Below are 20,592 nucleotides of genomic sequence, written 5' to 3'. Positions count from 1 at the left end.
TGCGCGTCATGTGGGATGTATGTATGCCAAAGCAATAGCATTTACATAGTGTTCCTATTGGCAGTAGTACTGTGTTGCACAATGCACTTAGCTGCTGCTGTCTTTGCAGCGGCAGGCCTGAACATAAGGGGCAGGGCAGGGACAGACGAAAGGGTTAACGTTACGAGTTTTGTTTAACAGTCAAAGCAGCATTTGGTCATATTTTTAAATGAGACGGGTAAGTGGGGAAACTCCTTCGGCACAAGAGAGGGAAACTGCGACGCGAAAGGGTCTGTTGGCGCTGCAGTGGCGATACCGCAGCGAACGATAACGAAGGGCTGGTGTTCTCTTACCTCAAAAGGCACTGCTGACTTGTGTGAGGGTATATTTATTTTAATATGCAATGTATCTACATACGTTTATATTTTTTTGACTCTTTGAGTATTTTGTACTTGAACTGTGTTCGCGTAGGGAAAGTTTGAGGCGAGCTTTCGAAAGAAGAACGTTCTGGATCCGCGCACAAACGTGCACCGAAATCACATTCGAGACATCGGGACTCCGTTTTTAACTTTAAGACCTCATCGTCGGCTTTGAATGAACACGGTTTTGAGCTGGAGAAATCGGACCCCTTTGCGCCGGTGTTTAGCTCAAACTTACAATTCTTCAGCAATTCCCAAAAGAGAACTTCCATTTTAAACACACGTGTGACGTAGAAATTGCAAAGCGTAAATTGCGTAAAAACCTAACAACTGAAGCGCACAAGCGATTTGAAGGTGGGACCAAAGCAACCGTTGCCGTTTCGAAGCAGGCGAGAGTCGAACGGTGCAGTACCGTAGATCTACCTCTCCTGTAAGAAGAGTTGATAGGATTTGATTGCCCGCCAGTGTTTTGAGATCCACACAGCTTTAGACTTTAAATACCCTTGTTACATAGGAGGCGAATGAGGCTACCAAAGACTTACCACATGAATGTGCAGATGACTCGTGTTTGTAAAGATGTAACTATAGCACCATTGACTGTATGATGGTACAGGCCAAAGTTCTCTGCTTATTCTTTGTTTTTGTTTTTTTGTTTTTCCCCTCCCTTCTCCGCTGACGCAACAGCGATCACGTAACGACTGACTCAGTGAATCCATACCTCTCCGTGTAAACCTACGTTGAACTGACCTGAGTTTACAGTGTAACCTCAGTGCACTCTGTTAGCGGTGTCCCTCGTGGGGCGAAAGCAAGCTGGGCGACTCTCGACTTCCTGTGATGCAATATCATCCCCTCTAATCAATGGGGCATCGGTCAAAGGCACTTAATCCCATCAGAATGGCTTTGGTGCTACCTGGAAACACCTCGGCTGCTGCCGGAGTTGAGGAGAGGATTGTGTTGCAATCACTGGGGGCACAAGACGGTGCAAAAACACTTGACCGAATCAAAGCAGTGCGTTTCAACGGTTTTACCGTTGGTTCTCGCCGCACGCATTTTTCATTGAATGGCTCCATCGCCGGTTCTGTCTCCAGTGATTAGAAATTGCCTCTCGCTTTTCCTTCGGATCTCTTGCGAAATACTAATTGCATTATTGTATACTTTATAATTATTACAAATAAGCCGTCATTCGGACATTAGAGACTTATCGTGTGACGTACGGATTGACTTTTACTCTGTGTATGTGTCATGAGATGTAACGTGTGTAAGCAAATAAAGGAATTTATGAAGCTGTAAAAAAAAAAAAAAAAAAAAAAAAAGAAAAGAAAGAAAAAAAAGCTTCTTTTTTTCCCCCCACGATATTATATTGTAGTATAGTGTTCGCACAAAGGGGACACTTTGGTCTCTTATTCACACTTGACTCCCGCACGTGAAGGCAAGACAGAGACTTAAAGATCCTCGGGCTTAGCTGCGACAGCGCTCGATCTTAGTCATATACCGTGCGGGATCTTAAGAGGCTTCAAAGCCGGATGAGCCTCTGGGGGTGGGGGTGGTGGTGGAGGGGGGGGAGGTGAAGAGGATCAGCGGATTGCTTCTGATCCCCGCCCGATACCGTGCCGTCTGGCTGTGCCGTTCAGCGCCCCTCCCGCGGGCCGCCGTCGGCAGGTCCCGCGCGCAGAAAACGACAAGATTCCATTTTATTCTCCCGTCATTTTGACACGTGGAAATGTAGGGGAACACCGGTGCGGCGTGCGCGCGCGCCGAATGCGGGATGCCGCTGAGGCCTCCGCCCCCCTCCCCTCCCCCTTCGACACGACGGGGTATTTGACCTGAGGAAAAGACGGAACGAGGCCCTGCGACCTATCATTTTGCGGGACGCTTCGGCCTGTCGTGACCTTTCGTTCTCCAAGAGCTGGCGCCGTCTTTAGGCGGCAAACGCCCCCCCCCCCCCCCCCCCACCCCTCCCTCCGCCGCCCATCTCTCCTTTAAAGACCCCATAATTCAGAAGTTAAAGCTCCCCTCTGCTCAAAAATGTTTTTGTTTTTTTTGCTGAGTATCACTTCACTTTGAAGAATTTCCACCTCAGAAAACAGATGTTGACAAAGCAAATTTATCACCTGCAAAGGCAAGCGCAGCCGGAGGCCGAATCGTATCCCGCGTCCACTCAAAAGCCACCGCGCCGTTATTGCCCCGCGCCGTGTTTAACCGCCTGTTGGCTTTACGCGGCCGTCAATCACGCAGGGCGAGGCTTCTGGGAACGCGCAGAGGGGAGTTCAAACGAGAAGGGAGCGGCAAAACGGTGAAGTAATTGTCTTTACGTGAGCCGGGGTCTGTAATCTCCCGGCAAGCCGCGGCGGCGCTTCGATTCGCCCGAGGCGGCCTACGCGTCAAGCGAATCCTCGTCGTCTCGTCGTCGGGGCAACGTTCGACTACTTGTGTTACTTGTCGTTTAATTTACCTGCCTATTTGACGGGACTTTTTTTTTTTTTTTTTTGCCCCTGGTAGTAAAATGGGTAAGCCAGCTCGTTCTTACAAGATACAACGTTCGCACGCTGACGCGCTCTTGTTCGGCAGCTGCGACGCTGCTCGGCCGCCGCGTGTTTAAAACGGGACAGAATGCCGGCGCTTGCAGATCAGTAATGTTCAGCTCCCACGTTCGACATCCGGCGAAACCGCGCGGCCGACGGGAACGTCACTCGCGACGCGAGCTGTTCGCCGTTCATCGAAGAATGGGACGCGGTGAAAGCCCGACGTCACGTTGGCGCCGGGTGAAAAGCGAAGGCGCCAGTCGCGTCGTCGCAAATCGTCCCCCCTCCCTTCCCCGGAGGGACGCCAGCGTCTGCGCCAAATTGTCACAGCGATCCGTCTCAAATTCACGGCGACGTTTTCAGCTGCCGGCAATTCGGCCTCCGGCTGCACTTGCCTTTACAGGTGATCAAAATATCAAAGCTGCCGGATCGCAAAAATCCTTTATTTTTTTTTTTTTTTTGCCGCGATGGCGGCGAGACTGAAACAGAGATGACGACAGGTGCGTAAACACAGGACTGACAGGCTACGGGGCGGGGGTGAATATCGTGTTTATTTCTGTACAGCAGCGGGGAGGGGAGGGGGGGGATGTATGTATATATATATATATATAAAACTCCAGACGGGAACACGCTCCGTGGCACCGGGGCAAAGGGAAGAAGAGGAGTCGCAGCAGGGTTGCGGCGGACGGCGGCGGATTCAAAGAAACATGTCTTCAAAGTATTCGTCGAACTCCTCCTCCCTGCGCAGAGAGAACAATCAAAAGCAGAGAAGCGTTAGTCCCCGTCGTGCACGGCGCTGACGGTTACGACGGTTGAATGCTTCAGTGTGTGTGTGTGGGTGGTGGGGAGGGGGAGGCCCACTTCACGTGGCACCGTAGAGCATTTTGTACCCCCCTTTTCCCTACGTCCCGCGTGTCGAGACGACGTCCCGCATTTTTGATCGGCTCGAGTTTTTTTTTTTTTTTTTTTTTTTGTGAAAGTCAACTCGGCAGGGGACGGCGCTTTTCTAAAAAAAAAAAAAAAAAAAAAAAAAAAAATCTGGCCCTTTTTTCTTTCTTTTTTCCTCCAAAAGCTGTTGAAGAAATTAGGGGAGGCTGTTTTCACGGAGCGCGTGCGGTCGCTGTCAATCACAAATAAGTTGCGCTGCGCAGCACTCCCGACGATACGGGTCAGCGGGATGCGGCAGGAAGATAAACGACACCGTTTATCGAGAAACGTCTTCCTTCTACGCTTACTCTGTCGGCTTGACGTGGGAGTTCGGAAAGTTGTTGTTTTTGTTTTGTTTTTTTGTCAGATAAATTATATTTGTTTAATCCTTCGCGTATTAAAAGTTCTGGCCCGCAGCCCGCTTGGCTCGTTGATTCTGTTTCTATTCGAAGTTGGACAGACGTCAAAACTTTACACTCCCTCTCAGCGTTGGTAACATGTCCCACTTTGTCGTACAAAAACACCCCCTCCCTCCCTTCCCCCCTCCCTCCCTCCCTCCCTCCCTCATTTGGTTTGTTGGGACGCGGTCGCCCCGGGTACCTGGCGCTGCAGGACTTGGGCAGGTTAAACGTTTATTGACTTTACTGCCCTTCAGAACAGCTTTTTGTCCGGGGGTATGTAAGTGGTCCACATACCGAGATGCGTAATCAACGCAGGCTCAGTGGCGATGACGGCCCGTGGTGGTTTTTAAAAGGGCCGGCTGGGATGAGGTTTGACTCGAACATCAGCTGTTAAAACTCACCTGGACTTTTCCTCGACCGCGGGGGCGGGTCCTCGCCAGTGGTCGGCCCGCGACGGGCCCTCTGGCTCACCCTCGTCTTCACGGTCTGGCAGGGAAGCGACGGAAAGCTTGTCAGTCGCACATCCGGGGGAGGAATAAACTGGGTTTGACGAATAAAACCCTGCTCGTCAGTTTTTAAACCTCTGGTTCGTATTTGATCCATCAGCTGCTCTATTGTAAAGCAACCTCTGGTTATTCTGCCATCGAATGACCCCTATTTCCTTCTGCAGTTCTTTTTTTTTTTTTTCCAGAAACAAGTTTTGTTAGATCGTTTGTAGTCAACAAACTTAATGTGTCCGGTATCCGTATCCAAGTTATTGCTATTTACAGTAAAAAAAAAAAAAAAATGTACAGCTGTTCCTAAATGTCTCGTGTTTGGACGCTAGCTGGCCAGCTGCATGAGATGTCTTGCTACATAATGTGGGCAAACGTTATGCGTTTTAATTTAGTATCAGACGGCGAGTTCAAATACCTTCGCTTCGCAGTGCGTCAGATGGTTTGTGGTATTTTGATTAACTGCGATTTCTTAGGGAATCTGTATAAAGTACAGTATTTTATGAACCTAAGCCACTCATCATATGGCATAATATTGGGGAGGGGGGGGGGGGCAATAAGCATATTTTCCATTGTTATTAGTGACTTATTGTCCAAGATCTAATTAGATCACATTGCGCAAGACACGTTATATGGGTTAGCCTCACCGGCCCACTCACATGTGGCATTAATCTAGAGTTTCAAAAGATAAAGTGCTTTCGTAATCCTGAAGTCCCCAACCGTCCCCGAATGATATACCAGGATTCCTACGTTGTTAAAAGTCCAGCCATCAACAGCTGCTTTAAAGTCACTGTGTGTGTGTGTGTGTGTGTGTGTGTGTGTGTGTGAGAGAGAGAGAGAGAGAGAGAGAGAGAGACTGAGGACCGGGAAAGAAAAGGGCGAGAGTGTTTTTGTGTACGGATCTCATCGCATGTTGAACTCAAATGACATAACCTCCGGACAGGGAAAGGTTGTTTTTCTGTAAACCTTCCATCTGCCATCCCGCTCATCCATCCACACCCCCGGAATAAACACAACAGGCACACGGGGGCAAAAGACATGCTTCATAAACCTCGTGCTGCTCACAGCGAAGGGCAAAAAAAAAAAAAAGTCAAGTGGAGGGTGAACAAAAGTCCCGCTGAGAAAAAAACAACAACAGACCTGCTGTTGTTCTGTAACCGTTAACTACGGGGCTAAAAGGATGTGTTTCCAGAGAGGAGTGTCAGGGTGTTTTCACTCCAGAGGTTTGGAGGAGTGTCATGACCTAGAGGTCCCGGGGGGGGGGGGGGGGGGATCATAAACTGTCCAAATGTGTCCGTTTTTTTTGTTTTGTTTTGTTTTTTTTAAAGTGAGGGAAGTAGCTGTGTGCTTGAGTGTGCATCGGGAAGCTATGAATGCTACCTTTGTCCGAGTGCTGCGACTCCTCTGAGCTGCTGGGAGAGTCAGAGCGATCTGTAGAGAAACAAGACGCAATAATAAAATAAGACGAGGTCATTACAAAATAATATTGTCACGCACAAAAGAAAAATTGGAGATACGCTATTTAAAATAACAACACGTCAGCGAGGTTACTCCCACAGGGTTTTTCCCATCTGGTGGGTTTCGTGTCGTAAAGGGCAGTTTATTTGGCCCGGAGCGGGGGGAGGAGGTTTTTTTTTACCTCGGTGCTTCTTGTGTTTGTACTTCTTAGAATGTGAAGATGAGCTCCCCCTTCTCTTCTTCTTCTTCTTCTTCTTCGGCGGCTCCTGGTTCTCCTCTAATGGCTGTTTAGTCTTTGTCTTCGCTTTCACCTCTTTCCTCCTGAGCAGAATCACAAATTGACCAAATTGTGTTCACAACGTAAAACGGGCAGCTGTGCCACTGCTTGAAATACAAAGCAAAGGGCCATGGAGGGTTTTATGAGCATGTCTTGGCTAAAACTGTCAAATGTAATATAGACTTCCCATGCATTTTGATTTGGCGTCTGTTGGGACACGCAAAATAACGGTTAAAAGATCATAATCCAAACACTCGTTTCGGGTTTCTTAGTTCATATTTCCATCCTGAACCAGCTTTAGGTGCAGTATTACATACTGCTGCATTCAGATCCAAAAAATGTTTTTAAATAAATAAATGCAAAAAAAAAAAAATCATGATACTCGGACTGGTAGGAAGGTCAGGAAGGTTTGAATGTTAAAGCTCTGCATGCCACAGAATAAAGTGTGCTGACTGTCCGTGGTGACGAGCAGATGAGTGCACACACTTATAAATCAGTCAACATGAGAAAATAGATTCTTATAAAAAAAATAGATATATTTTTGAATGTCAAAGATAAAATGTAAAATGGCTTACTTGTGATGGTAATTGAGTTTGAAAGAGCATTCGGGACATATTCCTAGAACAGAAATATTGTATTATCATTACCTGTGCATAGTAGCAGTCGCAAAAATGGTTTCAGTGTTACTACTGTCATTATTTCAAGCATTCGTCATTCATTTTGTAACAGACCCTCTGGAAGTTTTGTTTTAAACAGATAAGTTTAGATTCAGTGTTTCTCACTGAACCAATTGTTGCGTGTCCTTGCGGCCTAACAAATGCGTTGAATACTTTTCTGTATTCACGGTACCTTTGCAAAGTCTGCAAAAACTTAATCACGTCCAGGGTGAGCTTGAGAATTAATTGTATTTGCAATCAATTTGTGTACAGACAGATACACAGGTATAGATATTTTTCTTCAAAAACTGTTTCTTTTATTAATGTTTAACCAGTTTAGATCAATTCAATTCTTGCAAATGTAGCGTTGTGTTTTACTTTGCATGCCTCTATGCAATCTAAATGCAACAATATTTAGGACTAAACTGAATTATTTTTTTTTTCAACCTGCCTCATATTTAACAGTATCATTTAGCTGGAAACTTGTTCCGCCATATAAATATATTAGTAAGATGTTTTCATGATAAACTGCAGAGAAGCGGACCAAGGAAAGTACCCTGCGGAACTCCAGTTTTACTTTAATAGGAAAGGACAAATCTCTGATGTTTATATTAACACACCGCTCATGGAGGCAGAGACAGGGTTTAAATCTTAGTGAAATGAATTGCTTCTGCCTATTTAGTTAATCACATTATTTCTGACATTGAAACATCATCCTCATCCATTACATTTCTCCAGTAAAGCATTACAAGTTCAAGCACCGGGGTTGCCAGGTTTTGTTTCATTACCGTTGAAACATTAAGAACTGTCATAATATTCTATATCCAATATTATGACAGTCATAATATTGGATATAGAATAAATCATTGAAAATCGTTTTAATTGAGGATGAACAATATTATCTTGATGTCACCTGTCGAACCAGTGTGTTAAAAGAGCCTGTCATTTCCTTCTTGACTGAGTTCTCTATGACTGGTGATCTCTCCAATTACGGTAATTATTTTAACAAGATTGTCAGTATAATACCTCGAGGAGGATTATTATGAGTCGGGACTTAGACAGGAGCATCCACTAGGCCACAGCGACACACTTGTGGACACAGATACACACACACACACACACACACACGCACCTTTTACAAAGGATGGCCACAAGAAAATGAAGAGATAATGTGATTAATCTTACTGAGTTTGACCAATGCATTCCTTTTCTCCCCGTGTTCGACGTAGGCAAAATTCACCTCCCAGCTTTTTAGGCCTTCCTCCTTCTCACAACGTTTGTTTCCGCACTGGAACTGGCCTGAAAGATTAAAGACTGCATATACTGTGCATATCCAAATATATATATCTTTAATGTTTACATTCACACGATATTTTAGCTACTTATCAACATCAATTTCCAAAGTACACAAGTAATGAAATTGATTCCTTGTTGATAATTAATTAGGAAAAGGTGAAGATCGAACAAGCTGTGGACACCTAACAGTGAATGCACTATTATTTTTGTGTGTAAATGTGGAGAGAGAAATCATTTAAAAAGAAAACGCACGTCAGAAAAGACACAAATAGAAGAGCTTGGGACCTCAAAATAAACACGTTTTATTTTAGGGTTATAAATTTAAGACTCAAAATCTCCCAAAGACACTTGAGATTCTTTCAGGCCACCTCCAAACCCTGCTGTTCTCCTTCACCCACCTCCCTCGGTCTCAACACCCCTTCTCTCTTTATCCCCCTGCTCCTACGCATCTCCCTTTCTCCACCTCGCCTCATCCCCTCGGGCCACCCCCAGCCTCGGCGCAGCCAGCCTATTATCCCAGAGGAGCTTAAGGTAGCATTGATCTGGTTACCGGGGTTCCTCCAGATTGTAGCAGAGGGAGCGAATGCGTCATCGCAGTCCATTCTTGGCAGAAAACGCTTTGCTCTGTGAGAGGAAAGTGATGGCTGAGCACACCTGTTTAGGATTGAGACTCGGTAAACACTCAGGCCAGATGACGTCGACCATTGTGGCTTCGGGCCGAGGGAAGACCTTCTCTTCACGTGCTGTATTAGATTAAGCTCCTGTGACGCCAGCAGAAAAAAGACACGTCTGTCTCCAGTCCTGCATTGTGATGAGGTTGACTGGGGTTTATTTATCTGGTTTATTTATGTAAAAGACATTAGAAAAGATATGAGTTTATAGTTCAAATTAAGGACTATCTTTTAGTTTTCATAAACATTTAATGTTATGTTTTAATACCCATTGATCCTTTACCTTTTAAAATTTCACACTTTATGGCTGTTCGCTTTAAGGCTCACATATCTTTTACATTTCTAAACGTCGAGTATTTGGTCATGAGTAAGAATAGTAATATACACATTTAAATTTCACATGATGTTTAAATTAAAGTCAAAGTTGTTATAATTTATCCTTAGGGGTACAAACGTTTTGTGGAAATGCATCCAAATTCGATCTTTCACAGAAAATTCTAAAAATGTCAACCTCATGGCGGTATCTTAAAAAAAAAAGTCAGGGGGTCAACGAAAGTAAGTAAGTAGGTGGAGAGACATTAAGTGTCTGAACTGATTTTCACAACAAACAATTAGCTAGCTGCTGAGATATTCTAGTGTAAACCAAAGGGGTGGACAGATCAGCCAACCAACCCATGCTTGGAGCCCCATTAATAAAATGGATAAATACTATATATATTCATTAATGAATCAAACTGATTCTTAATCTTAGACAAATCTGGAACAATTGGCTGTTGCTGTTTTCTTTTTTTTTTTTTTTTCAATAGACTCTTCTCATCTTATAGGTAGCAGCTATACCTACATTCAAGATGTTAAAAGGTTCTTAGTGAGGGGAACCTCGTAGTGACAAAGCCAGCTGTTCCTTTTCAGCACGACGTGGGTGTGACTTGGGACTAGTCCATTTTTCTCACCTCAGTGCCAACTTGAAGCCGTGATTAGTAACCGACACCCACAGACCTGATAGATAGACTCCTGCCCGGCCTTCCCCTTTATCAGTGACTTCAATTACAGTGACATTGAAATTCTCCCAATGATGTCTAACAGTTGATCTAACAGTGTACGCACAAAAATCACATATTGCACACGCCAGCTTTTATGTGTGAAGAAACCTGAGCACCCGTGAACAAAACACTGACTCCCCCTCGCTGCTGCAGAGAAGCAGTTCAATGTCAAATATAAAAGAGTGTGATGTATTCGAAGGTTACAACGCGGAGAGTGTGATTGTACCCGACCCTCCCGCTACACGCAACCGTAACCCGAGCAGAGCGGAGTCAATATAAATCTGTTTCAAGGCAATTTCTTTGACAAACTAAAGGTCAACAACTAAATATAATTAAGTCCAGGAAACAAGTCTTCACTTATATCTGATAGCTTTCTTCCACACAAGAAAGCTCATGGCAACAACTTTAGTCATTGTGTTCGGAAGGTAGATTTTTTTTTTTTTTTTTTTAATAGGCCCACAAAAAAAAGCATCTCTGCTTTAAGAAATAAGCTTCACACGCTGAGTTTCTGTTGAAAGCCAAATAAAAAGATCTCCGCTGTATTTTGTTGAAAACTACCGGGTATTCTCACACGTGCTTCACAGGGGGAAAAAAAAAGCAGACATCAGGTTGGCTGAGTAAATCATTTAAGAGAGGGAACTCCTGTCCTCCCACGTCACTGGTTAATAATGCCACCAACCAGTGGCCGGAGATCAAGACGGATATATACCACAGGACAGATGGCTGCATGATTAACATTTACTGGACAAAGTCAAATGGTGACCTAAGCCAGAGGGCATTCACTTTTTAAACACTCTTGGATAACTGTTAAAAGTTCACCGAAGACACATTATTTTTGAGAAAATACTCTTAATTTTATATGCTAATTAAAGTTCAGGCCAAAGATGTCATCCGTTCATTATGTATGTCCAAAGAAATAATTAGCTACGCCCAAAAAGCATTCTTTCCATAGTTTTCCATTATAAACTAGATTCTATAATAAAACTGTTGAGACGTCACCACAAAGTTCAAACAAGGTCAGTTTTTGCACTTTCTGTCATGTTATTGTAACGTTCATGCTATCTTGTTTTGGGTGGTGGGTTTTGTTTCCATTAGCCAACACTTTTTAGCCTCCTGTTTTCTGTCTTCTAGGCTAAACTAACTGGCTGATAGCTCTTGATTCATAATTATTATTTGAATGTGGCATTGACCTTGTCCTCTACCTTTCAGCAAAAAAGTAAATAAACAAATTTCTCCAAATTACAAGCTGTACCTCCAATATTGTGGCTATCACAAAACTGCCCAACACACTCATCAACTTGGACTGCTAATAGCGGTAGTGAATGGAGGATGCGCAGAATGTTACAGCTCTGTTCAAAGGCCCATGAAGAATAGTTGCTCTAAAGTGTCATCGATGCTAGCCAAATATACTTTAATCGCAGTAGACTAAACAAATAGATTTGCCTCAAAAATAATTGTTTGGATCACTGAAGTGAGTGAAAAGTCTGTTCCAATTCTGCATTCTTGTGCATTTGTTATTGAGCATCTGCAGTCGGTGTTGTTTTCCCAGCCGTCTCCTGATAGATAGTCTACCTCCTGCCCGTCCTCAGGGTTGACAAGCTTTAATAAATGCGCAGCCTGTGGTAAACACTTAGTGCCCCCAGGCAGACTTTTCAAATATTGACAATGTAACTGGCAACCAAATGGCTGTTTCTCCAACCACACAGTCCCACCTCTGATTCTGGGTCAAATTGAGCTTTTTTTTTTTTTTTTTTTTAATGTCTTTCACATTGACAAGCAGTACAGACTGTTCACCTGAAGTTCAACACTCACTCTATTTTTCAGACTAAAAAGCTTTACAGACCAGTGAGACTTTTTTTTTTTTTTTTTTACAATGTATGTGTCAAAAACATGTATTATATCTGTCTCTCCCTTTGTACACCATCAAGAAATCCTCCCACAGATAACCACATTAAAACGAAAAAGGAATAATGACGCCAGCAGACTCCGTTGTTTGAACTGGGTAACTCTGAAAGCTTTCTGGGATGTGGGATAATGAGTTATCACAATTGAGCTCTCGCACTTAAAAAAAACAACAACTCAGTTACTTCATCGGAGTTGTTGTATTTTGTCTGAGAAACAGAACCCAGCAGAATATACCTACACAAGTACAAACCCTGCCTGGAACACAGGCCGAGCAAAAGCAATCATTTAAAGCAACAGAAGCGATCTCACCTTCAAATTGGCCCGTCACATTCATTTTACTTATATATAAATTTAAGGGAAACTGCCATGGCATAATGGGATGTGACAGTATTTGTAGTCAGTCATTTGTTAGCGGGCTAAATGCTTTATATGAACCTGACAAGTAAGTAAGTCTGAGGAGGGATCAGACACTGGGATAGGCAGAAGAACATTAGGGGAAGAGCAAATTTAAACAAGTAAAAATGAGTCAAGAACTGTAACCCAAAAAGCTAATAATACTTCAAATGAGATAGAAAGTGAAAGTCAGCAAGCCACTAATATATGAGAACTATTATGACCCAGTGCAGGCTTAAAGTGGCTCAACGCACCAGTTACTCAGAGGCAGCAGTACAGTATAAATAGGATCGCGGTCGGGAGCACGTTAAAAACATTTTTAAAGATGGGAAAGTTACATAACCCAAAACCATACTCAATTTACTTTGACAGGAGTCCCACCAAAAACAAGCCTAGCCTCAACTACTTTTGACCTTTAACCTCTTCCTGACAGCGGGACGGAAAGCCTAATATACACCAGAAAGAAAAAAAAAAAAAAAACGCAGAAAAACATGGCTTGGAATGAAGCACTGCATGACTTAAAGCCCAGATGTACAGCTGCTCTGGCGTATAAACAAATCTCAAGATAGGTTTTTAATGTTTAATATGCTCAGTCAAGGTGGGTCTTCACTAATTACAAACGCTCACATTGAAAGTTTTATTGGACGCAAAGATATATAATCACAGTTTTATGTGCTGATGTGTAATGTAAGCAGCGTGAAAGGACCATGGTTACAAAACTTAAAGGTACCACGTGGAGTTTTTGACCACTAGTAGCGCTATAGAGCTTCTTTTTTTTTTTTTCATTAGCGGGTGCTCGATTTGTTTGTATCGTACGCATATGTAGTATGAATGTAGTGTATATTCATATTTATGTTTTTTCAAAACAAATAATGTTTATTTTTATGATGATGACTATTATTATTATATGCACACAGGCAAGCATGCAGATGATGTAATAGCCATTCCTGAAACCGGTTCCATGTTATTCCACTGAGGGCAGAAATGTACAAAGCAGCATAGCAAGGGACCAGCAAAGGTAAGGAAGACGAAAACTGTCAGTTAAATTCATAGGTCCATTGAAGAATGATTTACAATGATCAAAAAAAAAAAAATTGTAACACAACTGTTGTTTGTTTAAATTAAAACTCCAAAAAGTACCTTTAATCTATCTGATAATTTATAGCTAAGGCATTTATAGCTGTCCCTCATATTCAATTGGAGGAGATTACGAGAAACTTTCAGAAGCGTAAATGTTTCTGAAGTAGAAAAAAGGAAGGGATTAGCAGCGTCTCTTTTTTTTAGGAAATTCTTTAAAATGGAGACAAATTTAGGACTCCTGCGGGAGGAAAACCTGTCATCCTCCCAAAAAGAAGAGCGAACGAAACCTTTTGGGAGCACACACTACTTGATCCCATATCACACTGTGACCATGAAAAGAAAGGTCGGCGTTCGGTGTAATCCACTTTGCTGGATGGAGAGGAGTGAGCATTACCTAATGCAAACATGACCAGAGGTTCACGCATAACAGGTATGATAAGGGGATGGTATCCAAAAGGGCTTTTGTGGCAGAAGTAACAGTGACCCTTATAAGGAGAACCTAACAGTTCAATTGGGGAAAGTCCTGTCAAGTCTAATGTATCTGTAAACAGAAGTTCGTTCTGGCCTTCAGTCAAGTACTACACACGAGCATGGACTAACATTTGGTCCAGTTGGAACTACTGGTGACCAAACAACAAACCTAACTTCCTTGTTGATAACTTGCCAACATATTTTTGGCAAGATTTTGCGTCCAAGTGTTTTCTCCCCCTCTGAGTGAGGACGTCAGGTCCACCGTGTAGAATCAGATTAGTATTGATTTCACTGGAGAGACTTTAGTGTCCCGTACTCTAAACAGCTCTTAAGATGTATTTGTCTGGGAATTCTTAATGTACACAAATCACAGAGGTGGCAAGCACCTCTGACCTAATCTAATCCCACTTCCTATAGAGTATTTCTACGGGGGATGACCTGTCAGAGACCAGGATTACACAGTCTTAATCTGGAACAATATATTGGCTTAGTCAGCTTTCTCAGACACACTGTATGTTTGTGAGGCTGCACAAGTGTAAGCATATGAAAATAATTTTAATTTAAAAATGCATGCGAATGCATCTGAGTGGCTCAAGGCATATTAATGAGCTGTCAAAGCAGGTTTTCCCTCACTGAGCTGCTGATGTTGTCCTATCAGCTGGACCTATAAATATCTGATGATCACATGAAGGAGCAGGAAACAGTGTAGGTGTTGTACTAATCCTGAAAAATTAATAGAAAGTAATCATCAAAGCTCTGTCCAACTGTTGAGGTAGTGCAGAAGTATACTGACGATGTGAGGCAAGAACAGAAAACCAAAATGTATCTGAATCAACAGATCAATCATATAAAATAATAAGAATTGATTGGCTTGAATATCCCCATTAAGGTTGGGAGCCACAACAACAACAACAACAAAAGACTCATGCGATGAGTTATATTAAATATTTGAAAGATACAATTCTTGCAAGCCAACAACTCAAACTAAATTGAGTCAAGCATATTATTGAATTCTGCCTTGCACAAGGAGAGATTTGAGAGGGGAGGTGTCCACGGTATGTTAAATAGTGCACGGCAAATTGTCTTTATCTCTGTCACCATCTAGTGGAGAAGGTTGAAACCCGTGAGCGAGAAACCTCGACTGTATCCTAAATTCATATAACACACTAATTCTAAGCAGGATTTCAGTGTGTTCATACTGGAAAAATAACAAAATAAAATACACAAACCTAAATAATAAATTGTGACTTATGTATACTTTTCTCCAGATTGAAGTGCTGCCTACAAAATAACAGGATGGATAAAACAGATAGTTACTGAAAAACAAAGAAGTAAAAAAAAAAAAAAAAAAAAAAAGATATTCAGCTTTCAGTTTGTGTTTTACTTGCAGTGACATTGCAAAGTCACATTATGATGGACGTCTGATGATGCACACTGTGTGTCATTTCTTGTTAGCATGAAATAGATGATTTGTTTGTATATTAACTGCTAACAGAGTACAGCATGATGATTAGTATGTAATGCATTCTGTATAGAATTAATATGTCGGAAGCTACTTGTATAAGTAAATACCTCCAATAGGGGAAGGTGACTCTTAAATTGTTTCTGTTATTAGGATCAATACAGAATATAGATAATGTTGTGCATCATGGTTGAGTCAGTTTCCCCAAACATTAAAACACTCGGGTGCAGTTTTCTTTTTTTTTTTTTTTTTACCTGCACCTAAGACACTATAGCGTCACCTTAAGCTTCGATTTACCAATGTTTGGTGATTATTATTTTTTTTATGACAGACGGTGCATGTTCAAATAAACACTGTAAAGATCATTTCTAGCTAAATAACTGCCCACCACCCCACCCCTACCACAACACCTAAACCTGACAGAAACCTAGGAAACCTGCACGTAAAAATGTATAACCTCAAAATCAGGATAACATAGGGGTATGCCGTACCTTTGCCGGAGACGACTTCATTCTCAGTCCGCCAACGAAATCCAAACTGTTGGACATAGATTGAAAAAGATGGAAATCATTTACAACAAAACTGCCAGACGCAGAGCACAAATTAGTTTTACCCCAAAATACATCTTGCAAACCTCAATTCAGGGAATCCTATCAGAGCTCAGTATTTGCCCTGTCTTGGAGTTGTGATTAGTTTTCAACTATACTTGTTTTTGTGGAAGAATTCAATGTGTCAAGACCCGAGTGCTGTTGCAATAGCCGATCCACTCCATGAAAAATAATGTTAAAGAAATCAAATCTGCCTGTAAATGTGAACATAAAGACATCATTTGATGTGAATGTTGTATATCATATTTATATTTAGTCATGGTGTCACATCTTACTACACTGACACAACTGATCAAAATATCAAATGATCAGGCGTGTAAGAATAATCAGTGAAGAAATCTGATTCCTGATCAGTGTTGAGTGAACTGGACTTTTAAAACGTTTAATATCTTAAATGTAACGACAGCGCCTCCAGTAATTCTAGGTCACTCTGGCTATTCTGCACCTACGGTGTCTGTCGTAGTGTTATCGCACAATCTGTGATATCACTCAAGTTTTCAAGAGATCGGACTCATCAGTCCAAACATACGATCTATTGAGCAGTGCCAGATGCACGCTGCCTCTCAGTTTAACACAATGTCGGTTTTAAAGCTTGGCCTCAGACCAGAATTATCCGGTGGTCACTGGAGACAGAGCACGGTGCCAAAATACATCATTACCTCCAACTTTTGTCTACAATGGCCCCGCTATGATAGAGATTAGTCTGAGTTAGGAAGAATTAACCTTTACGCATAGAAACACCGCTGGAACAATTAGTGTAATCATTTTAAATACGGGAGCACAGACAGTGTAGCAGTGGATCATTCTGCCATGTCCTGTTAGTGGTGTCTGAGATTGCTGAAGCTGTCTATTGCATTATTTTCATACTATACATTTTGTAGACTAATAAAACTGCACTTAATCTCTCAAACAGATACATGAATAGAAATGAATTCTTCTGCATGTTTTGTCAAGGACTCTTTCCCCCCTTGACTCCAATGGCTTAATAGCAACTTACTAATGAAAAACAGAGAATGTACATACAGTAACTGTACGGTATAACTTTTTGTCTGAAATTGGTTTCTTCTTTTGCCATTTTGCTGATGTGACAACTTCAAAAAAGTTGAAGGCTACTATCTTGAAAATAGCCCCCTCTGTGATACGATGAAAACCTTCTGCTGCTGTATTGTTATTTGAAATGGATGATAAAATCAATCGTAATTATTTCATCCATTTATCTCACCTTGTTTTCCTTGTATCTGCTGAGGTCAGCTATGCAGTATTCTTTGAACAGCTTGTCGTAATACTTCTTGGCAAGTTCTTTTTCCCTGAAACACAATAAACGTGACGTATTTACGAGTGTGTACACAACATGTTTACACGATTAGGCGTGTGCATGTGACCTCAGCCTTTTTGTTGACTCGGGTGCCTACGGTGGCTACGCTAACTTTAGCTCCATTAACTGAGGTCAGCTCCAATATATGCTTTGGGCACATAGTATGTACTGGTGGAAAAGGAGTTGCATACCACCAGGGATTGGTAAATAGCAGTATCTTTTGTTGTTGTGTTTTTCTTTTTGCATTAGCATATTGCACATGAGCACTGTGAGTTTTCTTTGTTAGAATAACGGAATAATCAAACACAATTTAAATGTTGAAGCTGCTTGTATGTGAAGCTGGCTTGGGATGATCACCATGTCATGTCTTCCTCGTCCTCGTCCTTCCACAAGAAGCGATGATTTTCACGCAGCACGTCCAGATCAGTTTTGTCTTTAGCTCTGAGGGAAACAGAAGGTTGAATGAGGAAGTTTAAAGTACAGCTAGATGGCTAAACTACTTCTGTGAGAAATTGTAATGAAATATTTAAACGAGTCAAAACATTAAGTATCCAATGGTCTGATACGGCTAACATATTCCAATTAATTAAGCCAAGAGTGGGAGCAAATGACGGATTCACAGAGACAGAATACTTACACAGTGCGTCTAAAGTCAGCCATCTGTCCTCCATAGTACAATATGTAGTCACCAACAAACTTCTTATGCCGCTCAAACTTGAGACATCTGCTTAAGGTCAATTGACACTATCTGTGAATGTCAACTGTCGCACACTGAGAACTGCAAAAATGTCTGAAATGTCCCGCCTTCTTCAGTTTAATGTCTCTTCAATCTCTTCATTCTCAAAGACACTATTAAAGAAAGCCAGGAAAAGGTAAATAAAAAGGATACAGCATTCATTGATATCAGGTGGGCTCTTCTGTTTCTGGCTTCCTCTCTGAAAAACAGAAAAAAAAAAAGCAGGCAGAAGGTTACAATAAACAATGTTGACAGCGTATTTTGTTAATTCTTTTGAAAGCAGAGAGAGAGACAGAGAGAGAGAGAGAGAGAGAGAGAGAGCAGTGCACTCAAACTACTCCAGGAGTTCTGACTGTGATGACAATGTCTGGGTGCATTTTAGGTCATTTTAACACTTAATCGAACAAGTAAAATAGAGGCTCTCAATTTTTGTTTTGAACATCTCAATAGAGTCTTTCTTATTTTCTGAAACATGGATCAAAAGTGAGAACAATGGAGGAACATGAACTGATATAAGTCAAAGTTATGGGCCCATTTGGTTTAATTAGCAACGCAAATGAATCCATATACATCTTCTCTCAATGAAAATTAAAAATCGACTTTCTCTTATTATAATTGTGTCGTACGTCATTTGGACAGTAATTGCAAGTAAAAGCTCAATCTGATTGAATGGTTTCATTTTTATATTGGCAACTTTTATGCATTATCAGAACTGACATTAATTGCAACGTGAACAGATAAAATTGAGCGACTGAAAAGGGATAGCAGATGAGCTATCAAAAATACATGACAGAAATAAGGAGGAAGCTCTCAATCAAAACAAAATGATTCAAATATTGCACTACGACCGTACAGTACCTGTCCAGTTCACTGGAGTGTAAACTGCTGTGAGCCACCTTGGAGTGCCGACCTTTGTGGAACGGCTTCTGTAAGATTTCCTCCTCACGTTTCCTGTCAAAGTTTCAAATACATACAGGAAGCTTGAGTTACTAAACGAGGCTGCCTACAGTCGAAATATGAGCTACTGGAAAAAGTTAAAAAAACAAAAAAAACACTCATGTTTATTCAGAACATAACGCTCTTTTCCCCCCTTAAGGTAGATGAGCTAAATTTGAATAAACGTATGAATATACAATTGAGCCTATGTAATTCCTGAGGCTTTAATTTGACCTTTTAAGGCCCCTTTCTGAGGACTCTCCCTGTCCATCATCATCACCACTGAAGTCAGAGTCATAGCCGCCGCTTCCATGAACCTGAGGAAACAGAAGATCCCATTAGTGTCGACTTCATTCAATCGCACGTGATCTAACTTTCACACACACAAATACACCCGCTTGCAGAGATATGCGTTTTAGAAGAAGCCCATCTACGCAATGACTATGTAGATCCCAGCTGAGAAACGTGTTGTGCAACCTGTAGCAGTAGACAAAGGAGTCTCGCAAGCCACGCAGTAAATACGACGCCGTGTGTGCGTGTAAAGCTCGTATGCTGCGCACGGAAAAGGTTACCCACCGTGAAAGAAAAGAGAAAACAACCACAAATTGTGTACCGTTTGTTTGTGTCGCTTTTAGAAAGCAGAATATCTCGAAGAATGTGAAGCCCTTAAAAAAAGAAACAACTGACTAATAACGAACACATTAGCCGCTAAATACTCCTCCAGACCTGTTTGTTTGTGAGCAGTTTTTGACTTTAAGGTCGACAGTGGACTATAATTTACCTTTACAAGGTTATCCATGGGGTTACTTGCTCAGTCTCCGGCGATGCCTTCCAATTGTTTACAAAGTGAAAAGTACGTCGCGAGGTGATGACGCGGCAACGCTAACCGCGGAATGATGACGTTTCGACTAACTTCCATGAATTATTGAGCATCAGCTGAGAAAATGTCGAAATAAGTCCCCGTATCGTTTACCTTACTCGTGATTATTCATATAGAAGTTGTCGGGCTCACTTATGACTTCCACTTTTGTAGGTGAAATTAATATTGAATGCTTTAGATGTGTAAATTGTCTCTGGGGGATCTTTGGCTTGCATTCTGCTGAAGGGTATTTTGTAACCCAGTTGTGCCTCCTTCATGTTTATACCTCATGATACCAAATTTATAACAATTTATTTCATCAAGCGCTTGCCCTAATTTATCAATTCATTCACCAACCATGTATTCAATAGAGGGCAAGCCATGATATGGTCCAATGAATAGCCTAATCTAATGAATAATATCAGAGGCTGACTTTCATTTTGGAACAAATGCCCCAATTACACTGATTATTTGGCAATTCTGGGTGCATTTCCGCTGAGGGACAAAAGAGACCATGTATTTCGTGTAAGCCTTTTGACTTGTAGATGTAAAATAAGGAGGCTATTATGCTTTTTTTGGGGGGGTGTATAATTTAGTCCTTGAATTATGAGATGTGAGGTGAAAGTTCACCAGGGAACAGAAGTCCAGTGTTTCACGACTTCCCACAACCCACTGAACTCAACAAAG

The 20,592-nt window shown here is 41.8% G+C and overlaps 1 protein-coding gene across 2 annotated transcripts; it reads right to left on the bottom strand.

The window, feature by feature from the left end:
- Positions 1 to 3,439: 3,439 nt before the first annotated feature.
- fra10ac1 (FRA10A associated CGG repeat 1) lies at positions 3,440 to 19,900 on the bottom strand. Of its 2 annotated transcripts, XM_069691692.1 has the most exons (14): positions 19,828 to 19,900; positions 19,281 to 19,363; positions 18,969 to 19,061; positions 18,264 to 18,309; positions 18,012 to 18,088; positions 17,732 to 17,815; positions 17,282 to 17,366; positions 15,943 to 15,988; positions 8,319 to 8,432; positions 7,053 to 7,095; positions 6,382 to 6,521; positions 6,123 to 6,173; positions 4,650 to 4,734; positions 3,441 to 3,660 (listed from the first exon to the last, which is right to left on the bottom strand). In XM_069691692.1, exons 1-14 carry the CDS (start codon positions 19,843 to 19,845, stop codon positions 3,618 to 3,620), a joined length of 1,008 nt encoding a protein of 335 aa, XP_069547793.1. In that variant the 5' UTR covers positions 19,846 to 19,900; the 3' UTR covers positions 3,441 to 3,617. The 2 variants fall into 2 exon arrangements, with proteins under 2 accessions (XP_069547794.1, XP_069547793.1); XM_069691693.1 differs by lacking the exon at positions 8,319 to 8,432 and having other exon boundaries at positions 3,440 to 3,660.
- Positions 19,901 to 20,592: the final 692 nt, after the last annotated feature.

The sequence above is a fragment of the Brachyistius frenatus genome, unplaced genomic scaffold (genome assembly GCF_029030835.1).
Source record: "Brachyistius frenatus isolate BFR_SWC_R1_liver_20210118 unplaced genomic scaffold, ASM2903083v1 Contig_11, whole genome shotgun sequence".
NCBI lineage: Eukaryota > Metazoa > Chordata > Actinopteri > Embiotocidae > Brachyistius > Brachyistius frenatus.
This window is presented reverse-complemented; position numbering and strand designations above follow the sequence as displayed.